Genomic DNA, 20,961 nt, shown 5'->3' with positions numbered 1-20,961 from the left:
ATTTAATTTATCTTTATTTGAATATTTCAAGAATATTAAATTAGCAATAAATATTAATAATAATATTTAATAAATAAATAAATTTTAAATAATTATTTATTGGTAATTATATTTATAATAATAAGTGTTTTATTTAGGATATATATATATAACGATCAAGGAGGGGTCATGACAACAAATTGGCTAGGGAGAGTATCATTTGAGTAGCAGTTGGTGGAGGCTGAGACTGAAAAGTGTGTTTTGCAGACAAGTTTGGTTTAGGCACAGGAGGACTGTGATGTCAAGGAAAAAAGAACTCCTTGCGGAAGCAATAATGGTGATATCCGCACTTGAGCATCGGATGATAGTAGAAAAGGGTTTTCAGGCGAGGATGCAATAGTTGTATGAGTTTCGGGCTCGACTGGCGTCAGCAGTTCTTGCATTTTCTTCATCGGTGGTGCAACTACCTCCTTCAGGGATGCCTCCTCAGCCCCTTCTTCTCAGTGATTTTCTTATTGTATACAGTGTACTTCATCCCCATTTTGTTGTGTTAGTCCTGGATTTTTGTCCTTGTCATTCGGAGATGACTTTTCTTAGGGGGGATGATGTTGGTCGTAAAATGGGCTTTGTACTACTTGTTAAGCTACGTTGGTTAAGTATGTTAGCATCGTCGAGGGTAGTTGTCTGTTGCACGACGGTTCCCCACGAGTGGTAACCGCAACCCTCGACCGTGTCTTTATATATACTCTTGTACTTGTTGTTGGAGATACTTAGGCGAGAATGATTATTGTACTAGACATTTTGGCATTAATGGAAGCATTGCTTTTAGTTCCTGGTTACTATTCTATCCTATGGTTATTATCTGACTGTTGATATGCAATATTAATACCACACCCCACGGGGTAAACAGCCTACTGGTCTCCGGAATAGGCCAACGAACCACTGAATGCACATCACTGAGAAGGGGACATTACAGTTTGATACAACAATTCAATGTAGAAAAAATAGGAGATGTTGCAATAATAATTTTTTAACTCAAAACTAAAATTGCATTGCAAATACACAACTGAAAATTCCAGATTTTTATACCAGCTTAAATACTTTGAATTTTCACAATATATTGACAACCCAGTTCGTAAAATAACCCCTATTATCTTAAACAACAATACCGAGAAAATTCGGGAGTTACAATTCACGAACATAGGTAAACATGCCTTGAAACTTTGAAACCCTCTGAAAATGGATGCTAGAATAAAGTGTAAAGTTGCAGCAGTCATACAGTAGAGAGAATAATCCTCACGCTACTGAAAATGGAGTCTTTGATCAGCTATTCTTCAAACCCTTGTACAATCTTTCCAATTTGCACAACAATAACTCCCACATGCCAATGAAGAGGGCACAACCAACAATAGAGATTTACCAAATAAGATTAAACTTCAATTATTTTTGATCTGCAAATAGATGTTCTTTAAACCCTTCACAACCTCTAGATCTTTCACCAATGAAGCTCAAATTTGACTGGTGGTTAGAGTCAACTCAAAAGAAACCATCAAAAGATATTTCACCACCTCAGGTAGCTGTCACAATGAAGTTACTACATTCTCCAATGCCCTGATTTGCAGCAATGCAGAAACCCTTGGGGTTGCCTTCTCCAAATGCCTAGAAATCATAAATGTCAAGTTATCAAATGCTCATAGAATGAATGAAATTCCTTTTCAAATGCCTTTATATTATATTTAATTTGTGTTGGTATTTTGGTATGGTTTTGTCATTGATGTCAACACCTATCACTTATCAACTCTGGTATACAGTCATTGTTCACCGGCAAACAAATAATAATGAACAGTCATCAGTATATGGCACACCGGCAGAATATAATGATCACCGACACTTGGAATGATATGGAAAACACCTGGTTATGTTGAAGACATCGTTTGGACACTTTATCTTGGAGGTTTGTTAATTGGCATATTCGTATTTGCATATTTGCTGTTACCGACAAATAGGTCCAGTATAAGCACCGACAGGTTAATCTATTCCAGATCAGCATGACACATTATGAAGATGATTTATTATTGTTGTAAATGCATTGAGCCGACATGTTAAATCGGTTATTGCATCGGATATTGTATTGTTTGTAAATTGTTTTAATTGTAAAATCTTGTAGAACCGACCTACTAAAATTGGTCTTAGGGTATGGTATAAATGTAAGATCTTATTTGTAAGATCGAGTAAGATCGATATAGGGAATGCGAAAAAGGATTGTGTGAAGGTATATGCGAGAATAAGTAGAGTTGTAATGTAGATATCATTTGAAGGTTGAAGAAGGGTCTTTGTAAAAACAATCAGAACTACACCGGTACTGAATCTAGCATAGTAAGATGCTATTTTGAGCAGTGCATTCTTATTGGATTTAACCATCCAATTGTAGTCAGTGTGACTCCCATTTGTGATTGAGCAGTGAGCTCTAGGCGCTTGGCCTTTCTACATGTGCAGACCCCATTTGTATACACTTACTATCTGCAGTAGTATCATCTGATTGTGGGTAAGGTTTCCCACCATGGTTTTTCCCCTTACAGGGTTTCCACGTACAAACATTGGTGTTATGTGTTGTGAATGTTATTGTTCTTTTGTTTCATGCATTAATTCCTACGGGCATTGCAATTAACTATTAAAACTGTCTTCCGGCATATTAGACTAGTTCACCGGTATTAAGCATTAAGTTGGTTAAGTGGTTTTTGGTTTGAATTTGTTTGACAACTGATTCACCCCCCCCCCTCTCTCAGTTGTCTCCAGGACCTAACAATTGGTATGAGAGCTTAGTCGTCTTTTGCAGAAGTTTAATAGTTTGAGGAGATCCAATGTCTACTAAATATTTCAGGAAGGACAGTCCGAAACTTGATGGAACCAATTATGGCATATGGAAGATCAGGATGGAGACACATCTTAATTGCATTGGAAAGGACATCTAGGATGTTACAAAGAAAGGTTATACTGCTTCTGTTCAAGGTCAACCTGCTCCAGCTAACTTGACTAAAGATGAAGAAAATGATTGCAAGGCAAGAGAAGCACTTTTGAGCACATTATTAGATCAACAAATCATGGGATTGTTAGATAGGTCTACTGCTAAAGCTATTTGAGATCATTTGGAAACACTGAATGAAGGAGATTCCATAGTCAAAATTGCAAAACTTGAAAGCTTCCAAGTCAGGTATGATAATCTGAAAATGGAAGAAGATGAAAGGATTTTTGCTTTTATGGAAAGAGTAAATGAAATTGTTTTGGGTATTAAATGTTGCGGAGGAACCCTAAGTGAAAGTGAAATTGTTTCAAAAGTTTTAAGAGGATTGCCACCGGCATATAAAATGAAGGTTACTGCTATAAATGAAATGAGAACAATGTCTAATGCATCAGTAACTAGGGATACATTGATTGGTAAACTTTCAGCTTTTGAAATTGAAGAATTTGGTCATGTTGCTACTATAAAGATAGATTTAGCTTTTAAGGCATCAACATCATCTGCACCATCCTTTGACAAATCTGATTGGAAAGCCTTCTATGCAAGAGAACTTGAAGAAAGCAAGAAAGAAAATGAAGAACTTGAAGAACTTGAAGCACTATTTGCAAGAAAAATGCCTAAAGGTCCAGTTGGAAGTAAGTATGAAGGTAAAGCACCCTTTAAATGTTTCAATTGTAATAAGATTGGTCATATGGCTTCAAGATGCCCTGATAGACATGCTAGACTAAGAGAAGAAGCTAGAAGAACATAAAAGCCTAATCCTAAATATCAGAGATACAGATTCAAGAAGAATAATGATAAATCTTGTTATATTGCTGATGGAGGAGTCACTGATGATTCTGATGAGGATCCTGCAGACAATGGATGGGTATTTGTTGCTATTGCAGAAGATAAACCGGCACCTATCGTACAACCGGTAGAATAGGCTCTGGCAGCTAAAGTTGAAGTTAAGGACGGATGGATTATTGATTCAGGATGTTCACATCACATGACTGGTGATAAGAGTAAATTCTTAACCTTTCAGGAACATAATGGAGGCCTAGTAAGATTCGGAGATGATAAAGCTTGTTCAATCAAAGGTAAGGGTACAATATCTCTTGATGGAAAGCATAATACTGACAATGTATACTATGTTGAAGGTTTAAAGCATAATCTACTAAGTGTTGGTCAATTAGTTGAAAAAGGTTTTCAGTTACAATTCAAAAATGGAAAATGCAAAATCATGAACAAAACTGGTTTGGAAATTGCAACCGGTAATCAGACTAGAGGTAATATCTTTCATTTGAATAACAGTGAAAAGACATGCTTGATTGCACACATTGATGAGAGTTGGCTATGGCATAAGAGACTTTGTCATGTAAATTTTGATTGTATGGTGAAAATCAGTACTACTAAGGCAGTTAGAGATTTACCTAAAATTGTCAAACCTCACAATACAGTATGTAAGGAATGTCAATTTGGAAAACAGGTTAGAGCATCTTTTAAAAGTATCTTAGGAAAATCTAATAATGCTCTTGACTTAATTCACACTGATTTATGTGGTCTAGCTAGAACTAAAAGCTTACAAGGTGATAGATATTTCATGCTAATCATTGATGACTATTCTAGAATGTGTTGGGTTGCTTTTCTCAAAGAAAAATCAGAAGCACTTGGAAAGTTCAAACTATTCAAAGCAATGGTAGAAAATGAAACCGGTAAGAAAATTAAATGTTTGAGATCAGATAAAGGAGGTGAATTTACATCTTAGGAATTTAATACATTCTGTGAAGTAAATGGAATTAGAAGATAGCTATAAGCATCTCAGACACCACAGCAGAACGGAGTTGTAGAAAGGAAAAATGGAACTATCTTGGATGCAGCTAGAAGTATGTTATCTGAAGCAAATCTACCACATGTATATTGGAGAGAGGCGGTAAGCACAACGGTCTATACATTCAACAAAGTTCACATCAAAGGTGAAACCGGTAAGACCCCTCATGAATTATGGTTTGGTATTACTCCTACTTTTAAATATTTCAGAATATTTGGAAGCAAATGTTATATCAGAAGAGATGAGTATATTGGAAAATTTGATCCTAGAAGTGATGAAGGGATATTTCTTGGTTATTCATCCAAGAGTAAGGCATATAGATGTTTTAACAAAAGATTGCAGAAAATTGTTGAAAGGTCAAATGTAAAGATTGATGAACAATTCGGAGAAACTTCAAGGTATATAGACTCTGAACCGGCAACAGAGATTCCTACAAATGAACCTACTTTGAATCCATCAGTACAGAATGACTAAGGAGGAAGGTCCTAGGTTCGAATCCTAGCTGGTCCATGTCTCAACACCCCACGCCTAGGTATAACAAGCAAAAAATGACTAAGGAGGAAGAGGATTCGTGTCATATTTCAAAGGCAAATCATGGTATTTTCAAACACGTTTTTGCTGTTAACATGCCATAAAAACAACGATAATGTCTTCCAAATGGAATGAAGGTAGTTTCAAAATGCATGAAAACAGGCATAAAATCAAAACGCCTTCCTCCTCCTTGAATTTCTCCACAAAAAACGTTGAAAATCTTCAACAAAATCCTCCAATATTGCTGGTCGGGTTTTTGAGGAAGAATGACAAGTTTAAAATTGCAAAGAACACATGAAATCAGGTTTCTAAAACCCATTTGCAAGTTTAAAAATGTCACTTTTTCATGCATAAGGCAAAATTGGGTTTGTGAGAGAAAACAAGTTTAAAATACTTGTAATAGGGAAATAAAACTCCCATTACAAGTTTTAAACAACTCAACAAAAGACTAGTAAAGGGAAAATAAAATTCCCTTTACAAGTCACAAAAACAACTTAAAAATAAAACATGTAATAGGGAAATAAAATCCCTATAACAACTTAAAGTGACTTTATAAAACTTGTAATGGAGGAGAAAAAACCCTACCATAACTTAAAATCACTTAATTGGAACTTTTAAAAAGAATTACAAGTTTTATTTAAAATTTATAATTTAAAGTTCACTTGTAATATGTTTAAAAAGTTTCTACAATGACTTAAAAGTCAAAAAACAACAAGGTGGAAATAAAAAGTAAGTTACAAGTTCTATTTTTCATAAAGTGCACTTGTAATTAACTAAAAATTTCCCTATAACACTAAAACAAGGGAAAAACATAAAACTTGCAACTTAAGGAAAATTTCCCACCTGCAGTTAGGGAGAAAAAACCCGAAATTGAAGGAAAAACTTAGCAAACTGATCCAGAATGCAATGAAATTTGAAATGTGGTTTAAGGATGGACTAAAAATTAGTCCAGTCTAGGGATTAGGCGAAATTATGCGTCAAGAAGCATGCCATAGAGTGAAATTTTCATTTTTTGACAAATTTTTTATGTAATGGTCCATCATTTTAGAAAACAAAAATGAGGACAACAAGAACAGAATGAGGCACCTAACAAAAAGGCTGAGAGGCAATTCAATGTCATGATGGATATGATGTCTCAATTGCTGGCCAAGCTTAACTAGAATGTTGTTGGGACCCCTAATCAACCCAACAATGGACCGGAAGCCAGTACTTCTAGTGCTCCTGTAGGAAATGGAAATGGGAGTAACAATGGGAGCAACATTGGAGGTTCAGCCCCAAGACCTCTGTAACCTATCTTCCTACCAAGAGAAGCATAACAAGCTGAAATTGAGATACCTACAGCTGATGAAATAATATTAAATTTAAGTCACTTTATTAAATTAATTAAATATAATGTCATCTTTTAATTTTTAATTTATTTGATAACTTTATAAATAATTAACTTAATACTATTAATTAAAATAATTAATTAAGCTATCCTTAAGAAATATCAATAATTGGGACAACTTAATTAATTATTCTGCCTCCAAAATGGGGACATTACAATCTCCAACGAGTCTGATCATAACTCTGATAAGATATATTTAATATGAACCCATTTGTGATAAAATGACATTATTTGCAAAAGCACAACCAAGTTCTCAATGATTACATATGTTCATGGAGTTAGAAAGCTAAGAAAGGGAATGGAGAATAAAGGAGGAAAACTTATGGAAAGTCCCATCAATGGAATTCTATTCTCAAAAGCTCACTAGTTTGTCTCATGAAGATGAGTTGGATATTTTGCCTATATTGCAATCTTTTCCCAAATTCTTTAAAGAAGGGGGTTATTCAGATATTTCTGAGTAATTTAACAATACAAAACGAATAACTTAACACAGTTATGTAATTCATATATTGAGAAGAACAACTTTATTAACCATTGTATGATAGATTGACATAACTTTCATTTTCTTTCCTATATTTTTTATTTTGATTGAAATTACTTTAGATATATTTTGATTGAAATTAGTTTAGATATATTTTGATTATTTTATTGAAGAAAGCATAAGTCTTGTATCTTATTTTTGGTGTACGCTGATAGGGCAAGTGATGCGTTAATTTGGTTGTAGGCACACATGTACTATATGGAATCAGGAACATGTGCAGCGTTTCTTGCTAATATCAATGATACTTCTGATTTCAATGTGACATTTAACGGCAATACATACAGCTTGCCTGCATGGTCCGTGAGCATCCTTCCTGATTGCAATAATGTGATCTTCAACACAGCAAAGGTTAGTATTCAAATCAAGCCATATTTAAGTGTTATCCTTTAATTTATTCAAAGTATTTTAAACTTCTCTTCCACACAATAATATTTGGTATACATACATTGCTTGCTAATTATCATTTTAAAAACAATCATCAATATGTAAAAGAAAGAAATACAGTATTAATTAAAAGAAAATTACATTAATGGCATTGGATTGTACAAAATTTCCTTTGTCCTTAAATAGCAAAAAAGAGGTAGACAAGGACCAAAAAGGGACAAGGAGACAACCATGCTGTAAAGAAAAAGAAATTGTAAAAATATTCTGAAGATAAAACAAAATTTCTGTAGTGGAACATCAAAGGATGCCAAATTCAAACAGCAGTGATTTCATTAAAACTAGTATATTGATAAATGACAGTTTTTGTAGTTGTACTTTGTTCAGAGAACAGAGAAAAACAAAAGGAAGTAGTTTAAACAACAAAATAAATGATCCTAGATCAGTCTTTGGTAGTGCATATCGCTTTCTCTATGCATTAAGTCCTGTAGTGGAGCTTTGAAAAAGACTGTGGTTTCTGTCATTGATTGCACCAGCAGGAAAAATGTCTTTGTTATAGGTGGTCCATCTATCTTCTGTAATGCCCATTTGTAGCAAAGGACAAAACACCGCAACACGGCCAATTTTTTTAAATCTATGAACAAGTATCATTGCAATTTGTAATGTGACACGTGCACACAGGTGTCATTACCTTGTGCAATTCTACCTCATATTGATGACGTGTGTAAGAATGTGTTTACTTGAGCTCAATAGGGTAAGGCTAAAACAAAAGAAACTACAGTTGAAACACTTTCTATGAGGTACACCCTACTTAACAAAAGACTGCCAAATAATTTAATGTGGTATTGATGCAGACAACACCTTGATTGAATGCCACCTTAATAATGACCTATTTTGAGATAGTGTAGATGAATGTGGGGAGAAATACCCTTCATGAGTAATGAGTAGATGATACTAAACAAAGGAGGATGCAATCATGAATTGGCTTATGAAACACATGTAACAGACTACCCCTATTTGCAGCAATCTCTTTCCAAACAGACTTGAAGAATTTTGTCAAACAGTTGCTATGCATTCATTCAGTGTACTTTTTCCCTCTTAATGAAGTAATCTGCTGTTTTGTCAAAAACTGGTTCGTTTTGTATTTATAGTCTTTGGATAGCATCAACACTTAGAGCATTCATATAAGCAAATCATGTATTAAAACTGTTAAAAATACTGATCATTCATTGAACCAAAACTATTTTCCCAGAATATGCATTACTTCTTACAATTAAAATTTAATGGAGCACAAAGTATTCAGTTTGAAATATTAGAACTACTATTTGTTGACATGGCTAAAGTCGGATAACCAACTCCTTCAAGTCAACGTAGAATAGAATGTTGCTTAGTATCGTATCCTCTCTTGTGTAAGGAATCCCTAATGCTGTTTTAGTGTAGTATCCCCCTTAATTTTATTTGATTTTATCACAAAGTTACATTCGACACAACACTTGTTAATGTTAGGAAATGAAAACCAAATGCTGCTGAAAGTAACCCTCCACTTTCTGATCACTGAGAGCCCAACCTGGGAAGGTGAGAACATATAGTGTTAAGGGGATCGTTAGGTGCTTGAAAACTGAAATTGATAACAATTTTGGGCAGCAAGCCAGCCCCTTCCACTTTTCAGCTGGATAGAAACCTAGAAGACTTGGTGGTAAACTAGCCAAGGAGAAACACCTACACACAAACAAATCAACTCTACGACAGTAACTCAGCAGGAGGACTCATTACAACAAAATCAACTCAATCGCAGTATTCCAGTGGGAGGACTTCATACAACAAAATCAACTCAACTGCAGTATTTCAGCGGGAGGACTTATTACAACAAATTAACTCTATCGCAGTATTTCAGTAGGAGGACTGAACTCACTTCCTGATTACAAACATAGAAGGCAGCCAAGCCATCCTCTTCCACTTGCACCGTGGGAATTACAAATAAGATGCAACAAGAATGATTGATCAATACTACTAAAACAATCTTACAAAATAGAGATATGAGATTAGATAAGAAGCTTAATATTGATCTCAAGCAATCCACTATCAAAGTCACACAACATTAAAGCACTACTTGCTGTTCAGAATCTGAAAGTCAATAACACGCAGAACCAACCACATCCGAGAACACCAAAAAACTCACAACTCACTCAAATCAACACGGAATCATACCAAATCAAAAGAAAATGAGATATATGGCTTAGGCAAACAACTTAGAACCTCAAACCTGCAACTTCGGAGTCCAAAAACCAAGGCACGCATCCCAAGACAGAAAGGAAAGGGGCGGCCTAGCAGAAAAATTCAACCAGCAAGGAAAATTTCATCTTGAAACATTGGTTTTTGCCCTTTGGAGGACTTCATCGCCCATATGATGGTCAATTTTTGGGCCAATACCCACAACGAGTTGATCAATATGTAGGGAGGTATGAGCAAAAGATTGCTTCAGCCTTCAGCCACCATACGTCTAGCAACACCAAAATCAGAGCAGCAAGAAAGAAACTCCAAAACCACACTGAAACTGAATCAAACACTATCCAATTAGGTACTGTGTCTCAAGTACGAAACTGAAGCAACTAGGAAGCTCTTCCAACTTCGAAGTTCAGTCACTAACCATTCCGACAGCATAACGGTGTAAATTCTCAAGATGCCCAAAATGAGAGCCCAAGGCTCTTATTTATAACATTTGCTCCACCAAATTCAAAGTCAACTGCTCTCAAATTCCCCCACAGCAAATTACATTTCATTTTATTTCAAAATGGCATTGCATTTCCATTTCATTTCACCACATGGGCGCCTGTTGACGTGTATTTTGTACACAGCCTAACACAGAATAAAATACCCAAGGGTACCTTATCCTCTCTTGAATAAAGTTTCCGAATGCTGAAGATATCGCGAAAAGGATCAATCGGAGAAACTTCAAGGTTCTTATATGTAGGATCTCTACGTGTGGATAAGCTCTCTGTGGTATGATGTGATTTGCTGGAATCACAAGGGGACTTACATTTGATGATTGAACTTCTGATCTGCTTTGCTGGAACACAGGCTCTTACTAGCTTAGATTTGAAAAAATGAAAAAAGATGAGGGCGAAGAGAGGATCTAATCCTAATACTAAGAATGTAGGAGCAATGATTGATTTTTGATGAAACTCTAACTAGGTCTTGTTTTGACATCAATGGACCATCTCCACAAGGCTAGTGCGATCTTCTAAGGGAAGCTTTATGATGTTCAAATCATCACTGCAGGCATAGACACCGTCAGGTTGATGCATATCAATGAAGAAGCGACAATTGAAGTTAAGCTTAAGCTGAACGATTCCAGTTGACTACACAAGGCAAGTCTGCAATCAACAAACTGCTAGTAGTATGGATATACGAATTCCACCATCAATCAATCACATTTCCTCCATTCATCTAATCATCTACCATCTAGGATTGAAGACTCAACAAGAAACCATGCAAATTGCAAGAAACGACACACTTCACCATTACTTCAATGAAAATGGAGTTTGTTTACAATCAACGGCAACAATTTCTTGCCTTGTCCTCCTATTCTACTCTAATTGCTATTCTATCAATTTCTAACTACTCTCTATCTACTAACTGCTTTCAACTATTTCTATATTATCTCTAATTCTCTTTACAAAATGAAATGTCAGGGCTTATATAGTGCCCGCAATACAATTTGATGGCTTAGATCAATTCAAGATCAATGGCCAAGATTCAACAATGAAAACCCTAATTAGGGTTTATTACAACCATTACATAACATTTAATGCTTGACCAATGATAAATTTGTATTGCTTGGACACATGTCCTCTCTAGAAAAATTGACCAATGGATAGCCAGGGTAGGTACATCGGAGTTTGTGCCACCTTCCATGAGTTAAGTACATTGAATCTGGACATGCTGAGGTGGACCTCACTGATTGGAGACGTGATGACTAGGATGCCACCTCGTCTGACACTTGTAACTTGATAAATATTCAACTTGATGTTGTTGAGAAGCCTGCTTTAATTAATTCATCTGGAACTATTTGCTTCTTCAACGAGCCCTTGTTCTAACTCCATGTGTCCTTGATGTGCAAGGTGATGATGTACCTCGCCTTGGAACGCCGGATTGAAAGAGGTCGCCCTTGTCCTGGCTTGATCGTCCCGGCGAAGACCGTCCTTGATCTGGCTTGATTTTCCTTGATGAGATCTCCATTTGATACCTACACAACATTTCAAAATTAGTAACATGATTTTGCAATGAATAGCATAGATTAAATTAATTTTAGGAAACCTCATGATAAGTCCTTGAATTATCATTTCCTAAAAAATGATTGGGCTACTGGAATTCAAAATTTCAAAATTCAAAATTTAAGCTATGACGATCAACGTTCAAAATCAAAACAATAAATCCATATTGCCATACCTCACTTAAGAGCTAACACTAGAATACAAAATGAGGATTGCCTAGGCAAAATTAATGTTAGATGGCCTCGACGTGATCTTGAAAGATAATGAACGTCCTCTTTATCAATTCGCCACCCTTGGGGATGTCTTTGACGTGGTCTTTGGCAAGTTCGCCTAACTTGAAACTCGAACTCCTTTGATAATGCTTGTGCCTTCCTATTGATAAGACTCGCACCTTGAACACAATTCGCACCTCCTCTTGAATGATAATTTCGCACTTCCTTTGTATACTCCAAATCGCATATGAAAAGATGATAAATGATGATGTGAAAATGAAATTTTCACCTCCCCCTTTATAGACGCTTACCCCTCATCATTACCTTAGGCCGACTTTGGTGAATAAGGCAAATTTAAAATAAACTTAAAGGCCGACCTTTGTAAAATGAAACAAATTTTAAATCAAGCGCCCCATTTTTATTTATAATTAATTAATTTAATGCCTATAATTTTAAATAAACTCGATTTTTAAAAGGCAAAAATTAATTAATAAAGGCCCATGCGCTAATGTTAAATGCTAACTTTAATTGGTTTTCAAATTTATCGATTTTTTTCTAGCATTTAATAAAATTTAAAGAATGTTTTAGCGCCAAATTTGGAAAAGGTAAGGACACAAACCTATCGCTCTGGTCCCTGACTAAGGGACAGGAGCGAATTATCAATTTAGTCTTGAATCTTTCGCCTTCCACGCTCAAAACCTCCATCTTCACGTTGAGACTGGGATGTTTGCCAAAAAACTCGAGCTTGATCGTCTTGATTTGGTGGATGAATGCCCTCTAAGGTGGATATCGCCCTGGTCCCTTGGTGAGGGACAGGAGTGAACTTCATGCTCTGGCCAACATTTGCTATCTCTCAAACTTTACTTCTTGTTCATCACCTTGCAAATGATATCCTTGATCTTGCGAACCTTGACTTTGACGTGATCTTGAAGGAAAACGAATGATTTAATGAAAAATCGCCCTGGTCCCTTGATGAGGGACAGGAACGATCTAGGCTCTGGACTCAATTTGATCACCCTTCGACGTAAGACACCTTAGACCTTGTGCAACCTTATACAACCTTGACTTGGCGTGATTTTTGAAGGATTTGAGTGATATGATGATTATCGCCCTGGTCCCTGACTGAGGGACAGGAGCGAATTTGGGCATCCTGGGCTCAAACTTGTTTGTATCAACTTGCAATCGCTTTCACCATGTAGAATGAGGTCCCTTGATCCCTTTTGGACACTTGAAACTTGATAAACCTTCAAAATTTAGGCCCTCATGAAAATTTCGCTCTGGTCCCTACCTGAGGGACAGGAGCGAACTGGGACATTTGGTGTAATTCTTTCAATATTGGCGACCTTTGATACTTCGTTCTTTATTGAGATGCTTCAAAACGTCCTTGCCACCTTTCACCTTGACTTGGAGTGGTTTTAAACTTGGAGGAAAGGCACATAACTAAGATATCGCCCTGGTCCCTGGCTGAGGGACAGGAGCGAATTTGATGTTTTAAGCTCCATCACACTTTGCCAACTTCTAAATTTATCTTCAACGGTCTTGTTGTACCTCATTTCATTCATCCATGGCTTGGAATTCATTCAAACCTGGCAGGAAATTGACCTAAGGCAAAAATCGCTCTGGTCCCTGACTGAGGGACAGGAGCGTCTAGGCCAATTTGGAGTTCATCAAGCATCTTGCAATCTTCAATTTGTCTTCAACGAATTCGTTTCACCCTCCTTTCTTGCCTTCAAACCTAAAACTTGCTTGCTTTTGCCTGAATTTTGCCTTATGAAGAATTTCTCTCTGGTCCCTGGGAGAGGGACGGGAGCTAACACTGAATTTCGCCCTGGTCCCTGGCTAAAGGACAGGAGCGATTTTGCATTTTTGGTCCATTTTTCCTCATGTTCGCATCTTCAAATTATATTCAACTGATGAAATGTATCTCCTTTGACCTCTTCAAATCGTCAAGTTGTTCAAATCCTGCAAGGACAAGGCAATGTTTGATTTTGAGCTCCAGTCCTTCACTGAGGGACAGAAGCGAATTTTACTCCTGGGGCATTTCCGTGCTCATGAAATTCTTCAAATTATATTCAATGGAAAGATCATGCCTCCCTTTACCACTTTTAATCAAAAAATCATCTTGATCCTGCAGAGACAGTAAGATTTTTGAAAACGAGCTCCGGTCCTTGACCGAGGGACAGGAGCGATTTTGCTTCTACAGGCCAAAATATCATGATTTCACAAGTTTAATCACTTCTCAAGGCAAAAACAAATCATTTCCAATGCCCGGGATCAAATATCAAAATTTTCAAAATTTGGTCAAAATTACTCAATTGGACAAAATTCACAATTTCATCATTCACACTTAGACAAATTTAGGACTCTGCATTCAAACTTCCAATTGAAAATAGACCATTTTGGCGAATTCACTTTATTCAAAATTGTATCCTACGAAAGGAAGCTCAAAAAGCTCTCAAGACTGACTGGATTCTGGCCTGAAAACGTCAAAATGAAAAAACCCTAAGGCTTGACCCTAATCCAGACAACTGACAAACTAAACCAAAACCCTAAAAAGCAAAGCGAAAACGAGCAAAACGAGCAAAAACATGGGTCCCCATTTGCAATGGGGCGATGTGTGAAAACGTCACAACAGCGCCCAAGGAGAAATTCGCCCCATCTAGACAAGTTTGCCCATTTTTCAAGGTCCACAATTGACAACTTAAAACATTATTTCATTAAGGCGCCCAACTTAGGAGAGCAATAAAAATCATTTAAATAAAACATGCTTAATATCTCCAAAGTCATCCAAATAACAATTAAATATTAACTTTAGAATGTAGTGTTAATATTTAATAAATCATTCTGCAAGTCAAATACTGATCAATACCAACTAGATTGAGGATTGAAGTGTTGAACCAAGATTTGGACTGAACTGGAGTTCTGAACTGCTCTGCTAAGAATAGAATTGCCTGAAATGGCACTTACTAAAAATAGTAAGTCCTGAAAACAACTCCAAACAACTTGTTTTTTGAATCGTGAGAGGATGCTCAAAGAACTCACAATAATCTCAAAACCCTAACAGCTGCCACCAACTTACTAAAAATAGTAAGTTCTGTAAACTCCCCTTAATTGATTGCATGTCATACCACTGCGAAGCTATCCAAAAACCTAGAAGGAATCCACGAACAAAAATGTAGAATTCCCATTGGACCATCCTCAAATGGCTCGTGCAGAACTCCACAAAAATAGGAAACCCTAATTATCCATTTCAATCAGCCTACGGGTCTCTGAAATAGGCTAATGGACCCCTGATTACTCCCCATTGAGAAGGGAACATTACATTTAGATGATCTAAGGGGACAACCTTAAGGTTCCAAATGTCAGGTCATGACTGCAGGATAGCTCTATTGGTGTTTTTTCCTGCAACCCTCAATCCTAAGGATCTCATCACATTTCAAGGTGGGGATAGAGCCTTCAATGTGGTCTTTAACTATCAACAGACTAAGGATAGGAAATTCCAATAGTAACAAGGCTCTCACATCCGTCTTCACTTCGAGCTCCATCGTACTCAGGAGGGTGTTCCTATTTTGGGCCTACATAGATAATAACCTTGCGACATCTCAACCTACAGGCGTACGAAAGATGGAATGTTATCAAATACATAAGGACATTACATGCATTGCTTTAAATTCGAGCTAAATCCCATTTGCTTTACCTCTGAGAATATCTGAGAACACACATAACAGAGAAACTTAAAAAGGGGAAAAAGGTAACAGGGAAGATTGACTTGATTTTTTGGAAATGTTTCTGAAACAAATCCTAGATAACAACAAGCCAGTGTCTATACCAAGGCACAAAGTCAACTCCTAGGTCACAAACGCAAACCCAAACAACACTTGGACTCAAGTTAGGGAGCCATTCAAATATCAATGCCTTACATTAATGTAACTCCTACTGTTACATAAACCATTCTTGTTAATCCATAAAGTATTTCCTAGATTTACAATAACTTGCATACAGACTTTAATACAGATGCAAAAGCATATGGATTTCAAAGAATCGATGTTGTTCAATTAATCAAGGAGACAAAGGTCCTTTAAATAGAGTTACAAAGATGATGTTTCTAAAAGAAACAATCATTAACTAGAGGCCAAATTAGAAACAACTTAAATGACCATTAATAACACAAAAAGAAAGATATTATTCTAATACCCTCCCTTAATGGTCATCGTTCTAACTACCAAGAGAAATAACAGAGAAGGTTGCCCCTTCTTCTCAGAACACGCTGCAACAGAAGACAAGAGCCTGCCACTAACTTTGCCACTTGAGATGAGTCTGCCACCGACCCTCCTAGAAACTGCAGAACTTCTAGAGATACCCAAAACAACACCAACCGTCCAACCTGATGTTGGAGAACTGTCCCTCCCTGTAACCAAAGACACACCAAGAACAACTGTCACGATTTTGAGGAAAAAATCGGCAAACCCTCCAAACTATTGCTGATGAGTAAGATGCCCGAAAATAGACTGCAAACAAGAGACTAGTGTAGATGTTCGCACAACAACTCCAGGTGCGACTAAAAACAGATTGCAACAAAGTACAATTTTTGAGGAAAAAATCATAAACCCTCCCATGATTTTTTTTTATAGGGACAAAAAATATTTAAAAACCCAGAGACTTTTTTAAGGGAAAAAATATTAAAACCCATCAGAATTTCTTTTAAGGTAAAAAAATATTAAAAACCGAAACAAACATCGATGCCCATAAACCATCTTCACGCTTTTCGAGGCACAAAAAATGAGGTACTGAGAAGATGCTAAGTGCACAAAACCTGACTACCTTCCAACATCAACTTGGTCAATGACGCCATCTTGCACGTTTCTCAATGCATGGAAAACAAAAAAACTAAGAAGAGGCGCTAACACGAAATTCAAAAAAATTGAATCCCAATGCAGGTACAGACTTAAAAAAATGAAGTACGGATGGCACGGATTTCAAAAAAAATTTCGATTGACCCAGAAAAATCCGAAGACAACCCAGAAATCCTTGCGAAAAACCCAAAAAGAATCTGCTGTCGGAATCTGGATCCGCTGGCTCAAAAATCGAGTCATGAAAATCGAGGCACCCAAAAAATTCTAACAACGACCCAGTTGAGATCTCGAAAAACCCACCACGAATCTATGCTCAGAAAAGTTTTTTGATTGAATCTGGAGTGTCAAAACCCTAGCCGAAAATGCAGATTTCCGTCCAAAAATGGCAGAAAAAAAATCTGCATGTGGGAAAAAAACGCGTCGCGTGGTTGTGCGAAATGCAGGAGAGACTGGTTGCGGGAGAGGGTAGAAAATAGCGAGAAAACTTTAGTAGCTGCAGCCAAAACGAATTGCCAAAGTAGCAATTTTGAATAAACAAATAAATTTTTCAAAAAAACTGTTAAAAATTCGTGACGAATTTTTAATTGAAAAATTATTCCGAAAATAACCAAGGCTCTAATACCATAATAAAGATGCAAAAACATTTGGATTTCAAAGAATCGATGTTCAATTAATCAAGGAGACAAAGGTCCTTTAAATAGAGTTACAAAGATGATGTTTCTAAAAGAAACAATCATTAACTAAAGGCGAAATTAGAAACAACTTAAATGACCATTAATAACTCAAAAAGAAAGATATTATTCTAATAGACTTTAGTTCCTTCCTTGAAGATAAACCATACACAGTCACAAATTGACATGAAAAATATCAAGACAAATCAAAACATCCTTAATATTTTGATTCATATGCAATGTAATATCCCAGTTATTTTTTTGTTTTGTTTTTTAGGTCAATAATAATCATCCACAAACAGATAACCCGTTAAGGTTAGAAAATATAAACTGAAACTTGCTGAAAAAGCAACCCTTCCACTTTCTGATCACCAAGTGCCCAATGTGGGAAGGTGAGAGCATATGGTGAAGAGGGGATCGTTAGATCTCAAATCTGCTACAAGTAGAAGTGGAATACAATACTGGGCGGCAAGCCAGCCCCTTCCGCTTATCCAACGGGAAAACGAAAGACTTGGCGGTGAACACACAAAAGCACAAATCACTCGACCGCAATATTTCAGCGAGAGGACTGAAATTACAAAACAATCTCAACTCAACCGCTTATGCAGCGGGAGGACCATTACAATTAAGTATCACTCAACCACTTCTGCAGCGATAGGACTGAATTACAATTTACTTGAAAATAGGCGGCAAGCCAGCCTCTTCCACTTTTTAGCGGAGTGAGAGTTACAAGCCAGAATTGGTTAGTAGTACTACTACTTAACCTTAACATAATCAAGATAGTGCGAGAAGAGAGTAATGCTGAACATCCAAATAATAAGCATGAAATTTCTGCTAACATCAAAATTTGCAGGCTGGAATTGCAAAACCAGTAGCCTATGGATTCACTAAAACACTCATAACTCCCTCATTACTCACCCAATTCACCCAAAATCAGTTCTAAACAAATGGTATACCAGCTACAATGAAAACAAACCCAAAGGAAGCCATCAAAACACCCATATTTATTTTGCACGCTTCCCAATGCACTCACTAAACCCCACACCTAACCTAGGAAGTTTGATTTCCATTATAAAATTCCACACACAAAATAAGATGCTAAAAACTTACAAGATGCATCACCAGTGGTAGGAAGGAAGGATGAGTCGGTACCCAGAATGATGGAATCGCGTGGCCAAGAGGTATGAGCAAAATACACTTTCAGCAGCTCTGCGACGAGCAACCCAAAGACACTCCAATCTCACACAAAACACTCCACAGTCTGCATCTCACTCACCAAGAGCACGGGAAATACATAGACATAGCTAGGTACTGTCATGCAAGTACGAAACTGAGACTTAGCTAGGAAGCCACACTTCGAAGCTCAGATTTTTCAATCACCAATTCGGCAGCATAACAATGCAAATTCATAAGATGAAGCAAAATGGAGCCCAAGGATCTTATTTATAACTTCTAACTCCCCAAAACCAAATGCAAATGCTCACAAATTCGCCCAAATTCAACTTTTCTATTTGCATTTCCTTTACCCAAGGATGGCGCCATACCTAGTCAAAGAATCACGCCAAGTAAGTCAAGGAACACGACTTGACTTAGCAAACATGTGTGGTTAATAAAATAATATCTCCATTATAAATTTGGCGTCCCTTTCTAGACATAAAATTCGCCTAGCACTTAGGAGACATTATGCACCATTTCCAAAGCCAATAAATCAATAGTAAAAATAATCAAATTAATTAAATATTAAATCTTAGGATAAGGAAATAATATTTAATTATATCACTTATGACTCCAATACTGATTATTGTCAAAACCAGGATGAAGCTGAGCAAGGAAAGCCACTGAACTATTGTAGGATCAGGATCCTGTCCATTGCCAAAAATAGAAATATGCCATTCTGCCACTTACTAAAAATAGTAAGTCATGAACTACTGCTCCGAAAAGCATGATCTTCGCACCCAGTGACAGAGCATGGAGAGCTCAGTAGGACAGTATCACCAAAATAGCTAACCCCTGACTTACTAAAAATAGTAAGTTCTCGTCTCATCAAAGATTGAAACCCTAAGTCTGCATTCCACATAGCCTACGGGTCTCAGGAATAGGCCACTGGACCATTGGAAGTACATCAATGAGAAGGGGACATTATAGTCCGCCCTCCCCAAAATTGCTTTTCCTCAAGCAACTGTAAGGCTGGATGTAGTAAAATCTCCTCATTTTCCCATGTAGCATCCTGTGCTGGTAAATTTTTCCATTTGATCAAGTAATCCCTGATCACTCTTCTCCTCAAAGATCGTTCTCTGAAATCAAGGATAGCTTCAGGAACAAAAACCAACTCTCCCTCATCAAGCAGAGGTAACTCAGCTGAAGCAACAACATTATGTCCCAGAGCCTTCTTAAGGCGAGACACATGAAATACATTATGGATCCTACTGCTTGCCAGTAATTCCAACTCATACGCCACTTCTCCAATCCTCCTGTTGACTCTGAAAGGCGCATAGAATCGTGGCTTCAATTTCTCAACTCCACTCTTCTTGAGAGTAGACTGCCTGTAAGGTTGGAGCCTCAAATAAACCATGTCGCCCACCTCAAAGGTGCGCTCAATTCACTGCTGATCAGCATACAACTTCTGCTGATTCTGTGCATGCTGGAGATTGTCCCTCAGAACCCTCAAAATATCTTGACTTTGTTGTATCATATCCTTTGCCTGAGGGGTCCTTCTATCACTAAATACCAAGTCCGTGAAGCTAGGAGCTTCATAACCATATAGTGCCATGAATGGTGACATCTAGATGGACATGTGATAGGAGTTGTAGCAATACTCTCTTAGGTGAAGCCATCTCACCCATGTATTCTGCTGCTCCGAGACATAGTTTCTTAGATATCCTTCCAACCACTTATTCACTATCTCGGTCTGCCCATTAGTTTGTGGGTGATAACTGGTGCTTGGAGTGAGCACAGTACCACATAATCTGAAAATCTCCTGCTAGAAAGCACTTAGGAACTTGCTGTCCCTATCGCTCACAATGTTCTTCGGTAACCCATGTAATCTGAACACCTCCCGAAAGAACACTTTAGCAACCTGAGCTGCTGTAAAAGAACTGGTGATGGCAAAGAAATGAGAAAACTTTGTGAGTCTGTCCACCACCACATAGATACTGTCCTTCCCTTGAGCCCGTGGCAACCGAGTGATGAAGTCCATGGAAATAATTTCCCATTTGTTACCGGGAATAGGCAAGGGTTGTAAAAAACCAGCTGGCAGAGTGTGCTCATCTTTGTTTCTCTGACATGTGTGACACTCCTTGATGT

General features: G+C 37.1%; 1 protein-coding gene across 1 annotated transcript in view; it reads left to right on the top strand.

Annotated features, from left to right (window-relative positions):
- LOC131078139 (beta-galactosidase 8) overlaps nt 1-20,961 on the top strand; it is a 299,360-nt gene that overhangs the window by 144,045 nt on the left and 134,354 nt on the right. The window contains exon 11 of the mRNA XM_058015811.2: nt 7,451-7,615. Coding sequence (XP_057871794.2) covers nt 7,451-7,615 — 165 coding nt within the window. The remainder of the gene's footprint in view (nt 1-7,450; nt 7,616-20,961) is intronic.

Source organism: Cryptomeria japonica, chromosome 7 (genome assembly GCF_030272615.1).
Source record: "Cryptomeria japonica chromosome 7, Sugi_1.0, whole genome shotgun sequence".
In the NCBI taxonomy this organism is placed as follows: domain Eukaryota; kingdom Viridiplantae; phylum Streptophyta; class Pinopsida; order Cupressales; family Cupressaceae; genus Cryptomeria; species Cryptomeria japonica.
The sequence above is the reverse complement of the archived record's forward strand: the minus strand, read 5'-3'. Positions and strand labels throughout refer to the sequence as shown.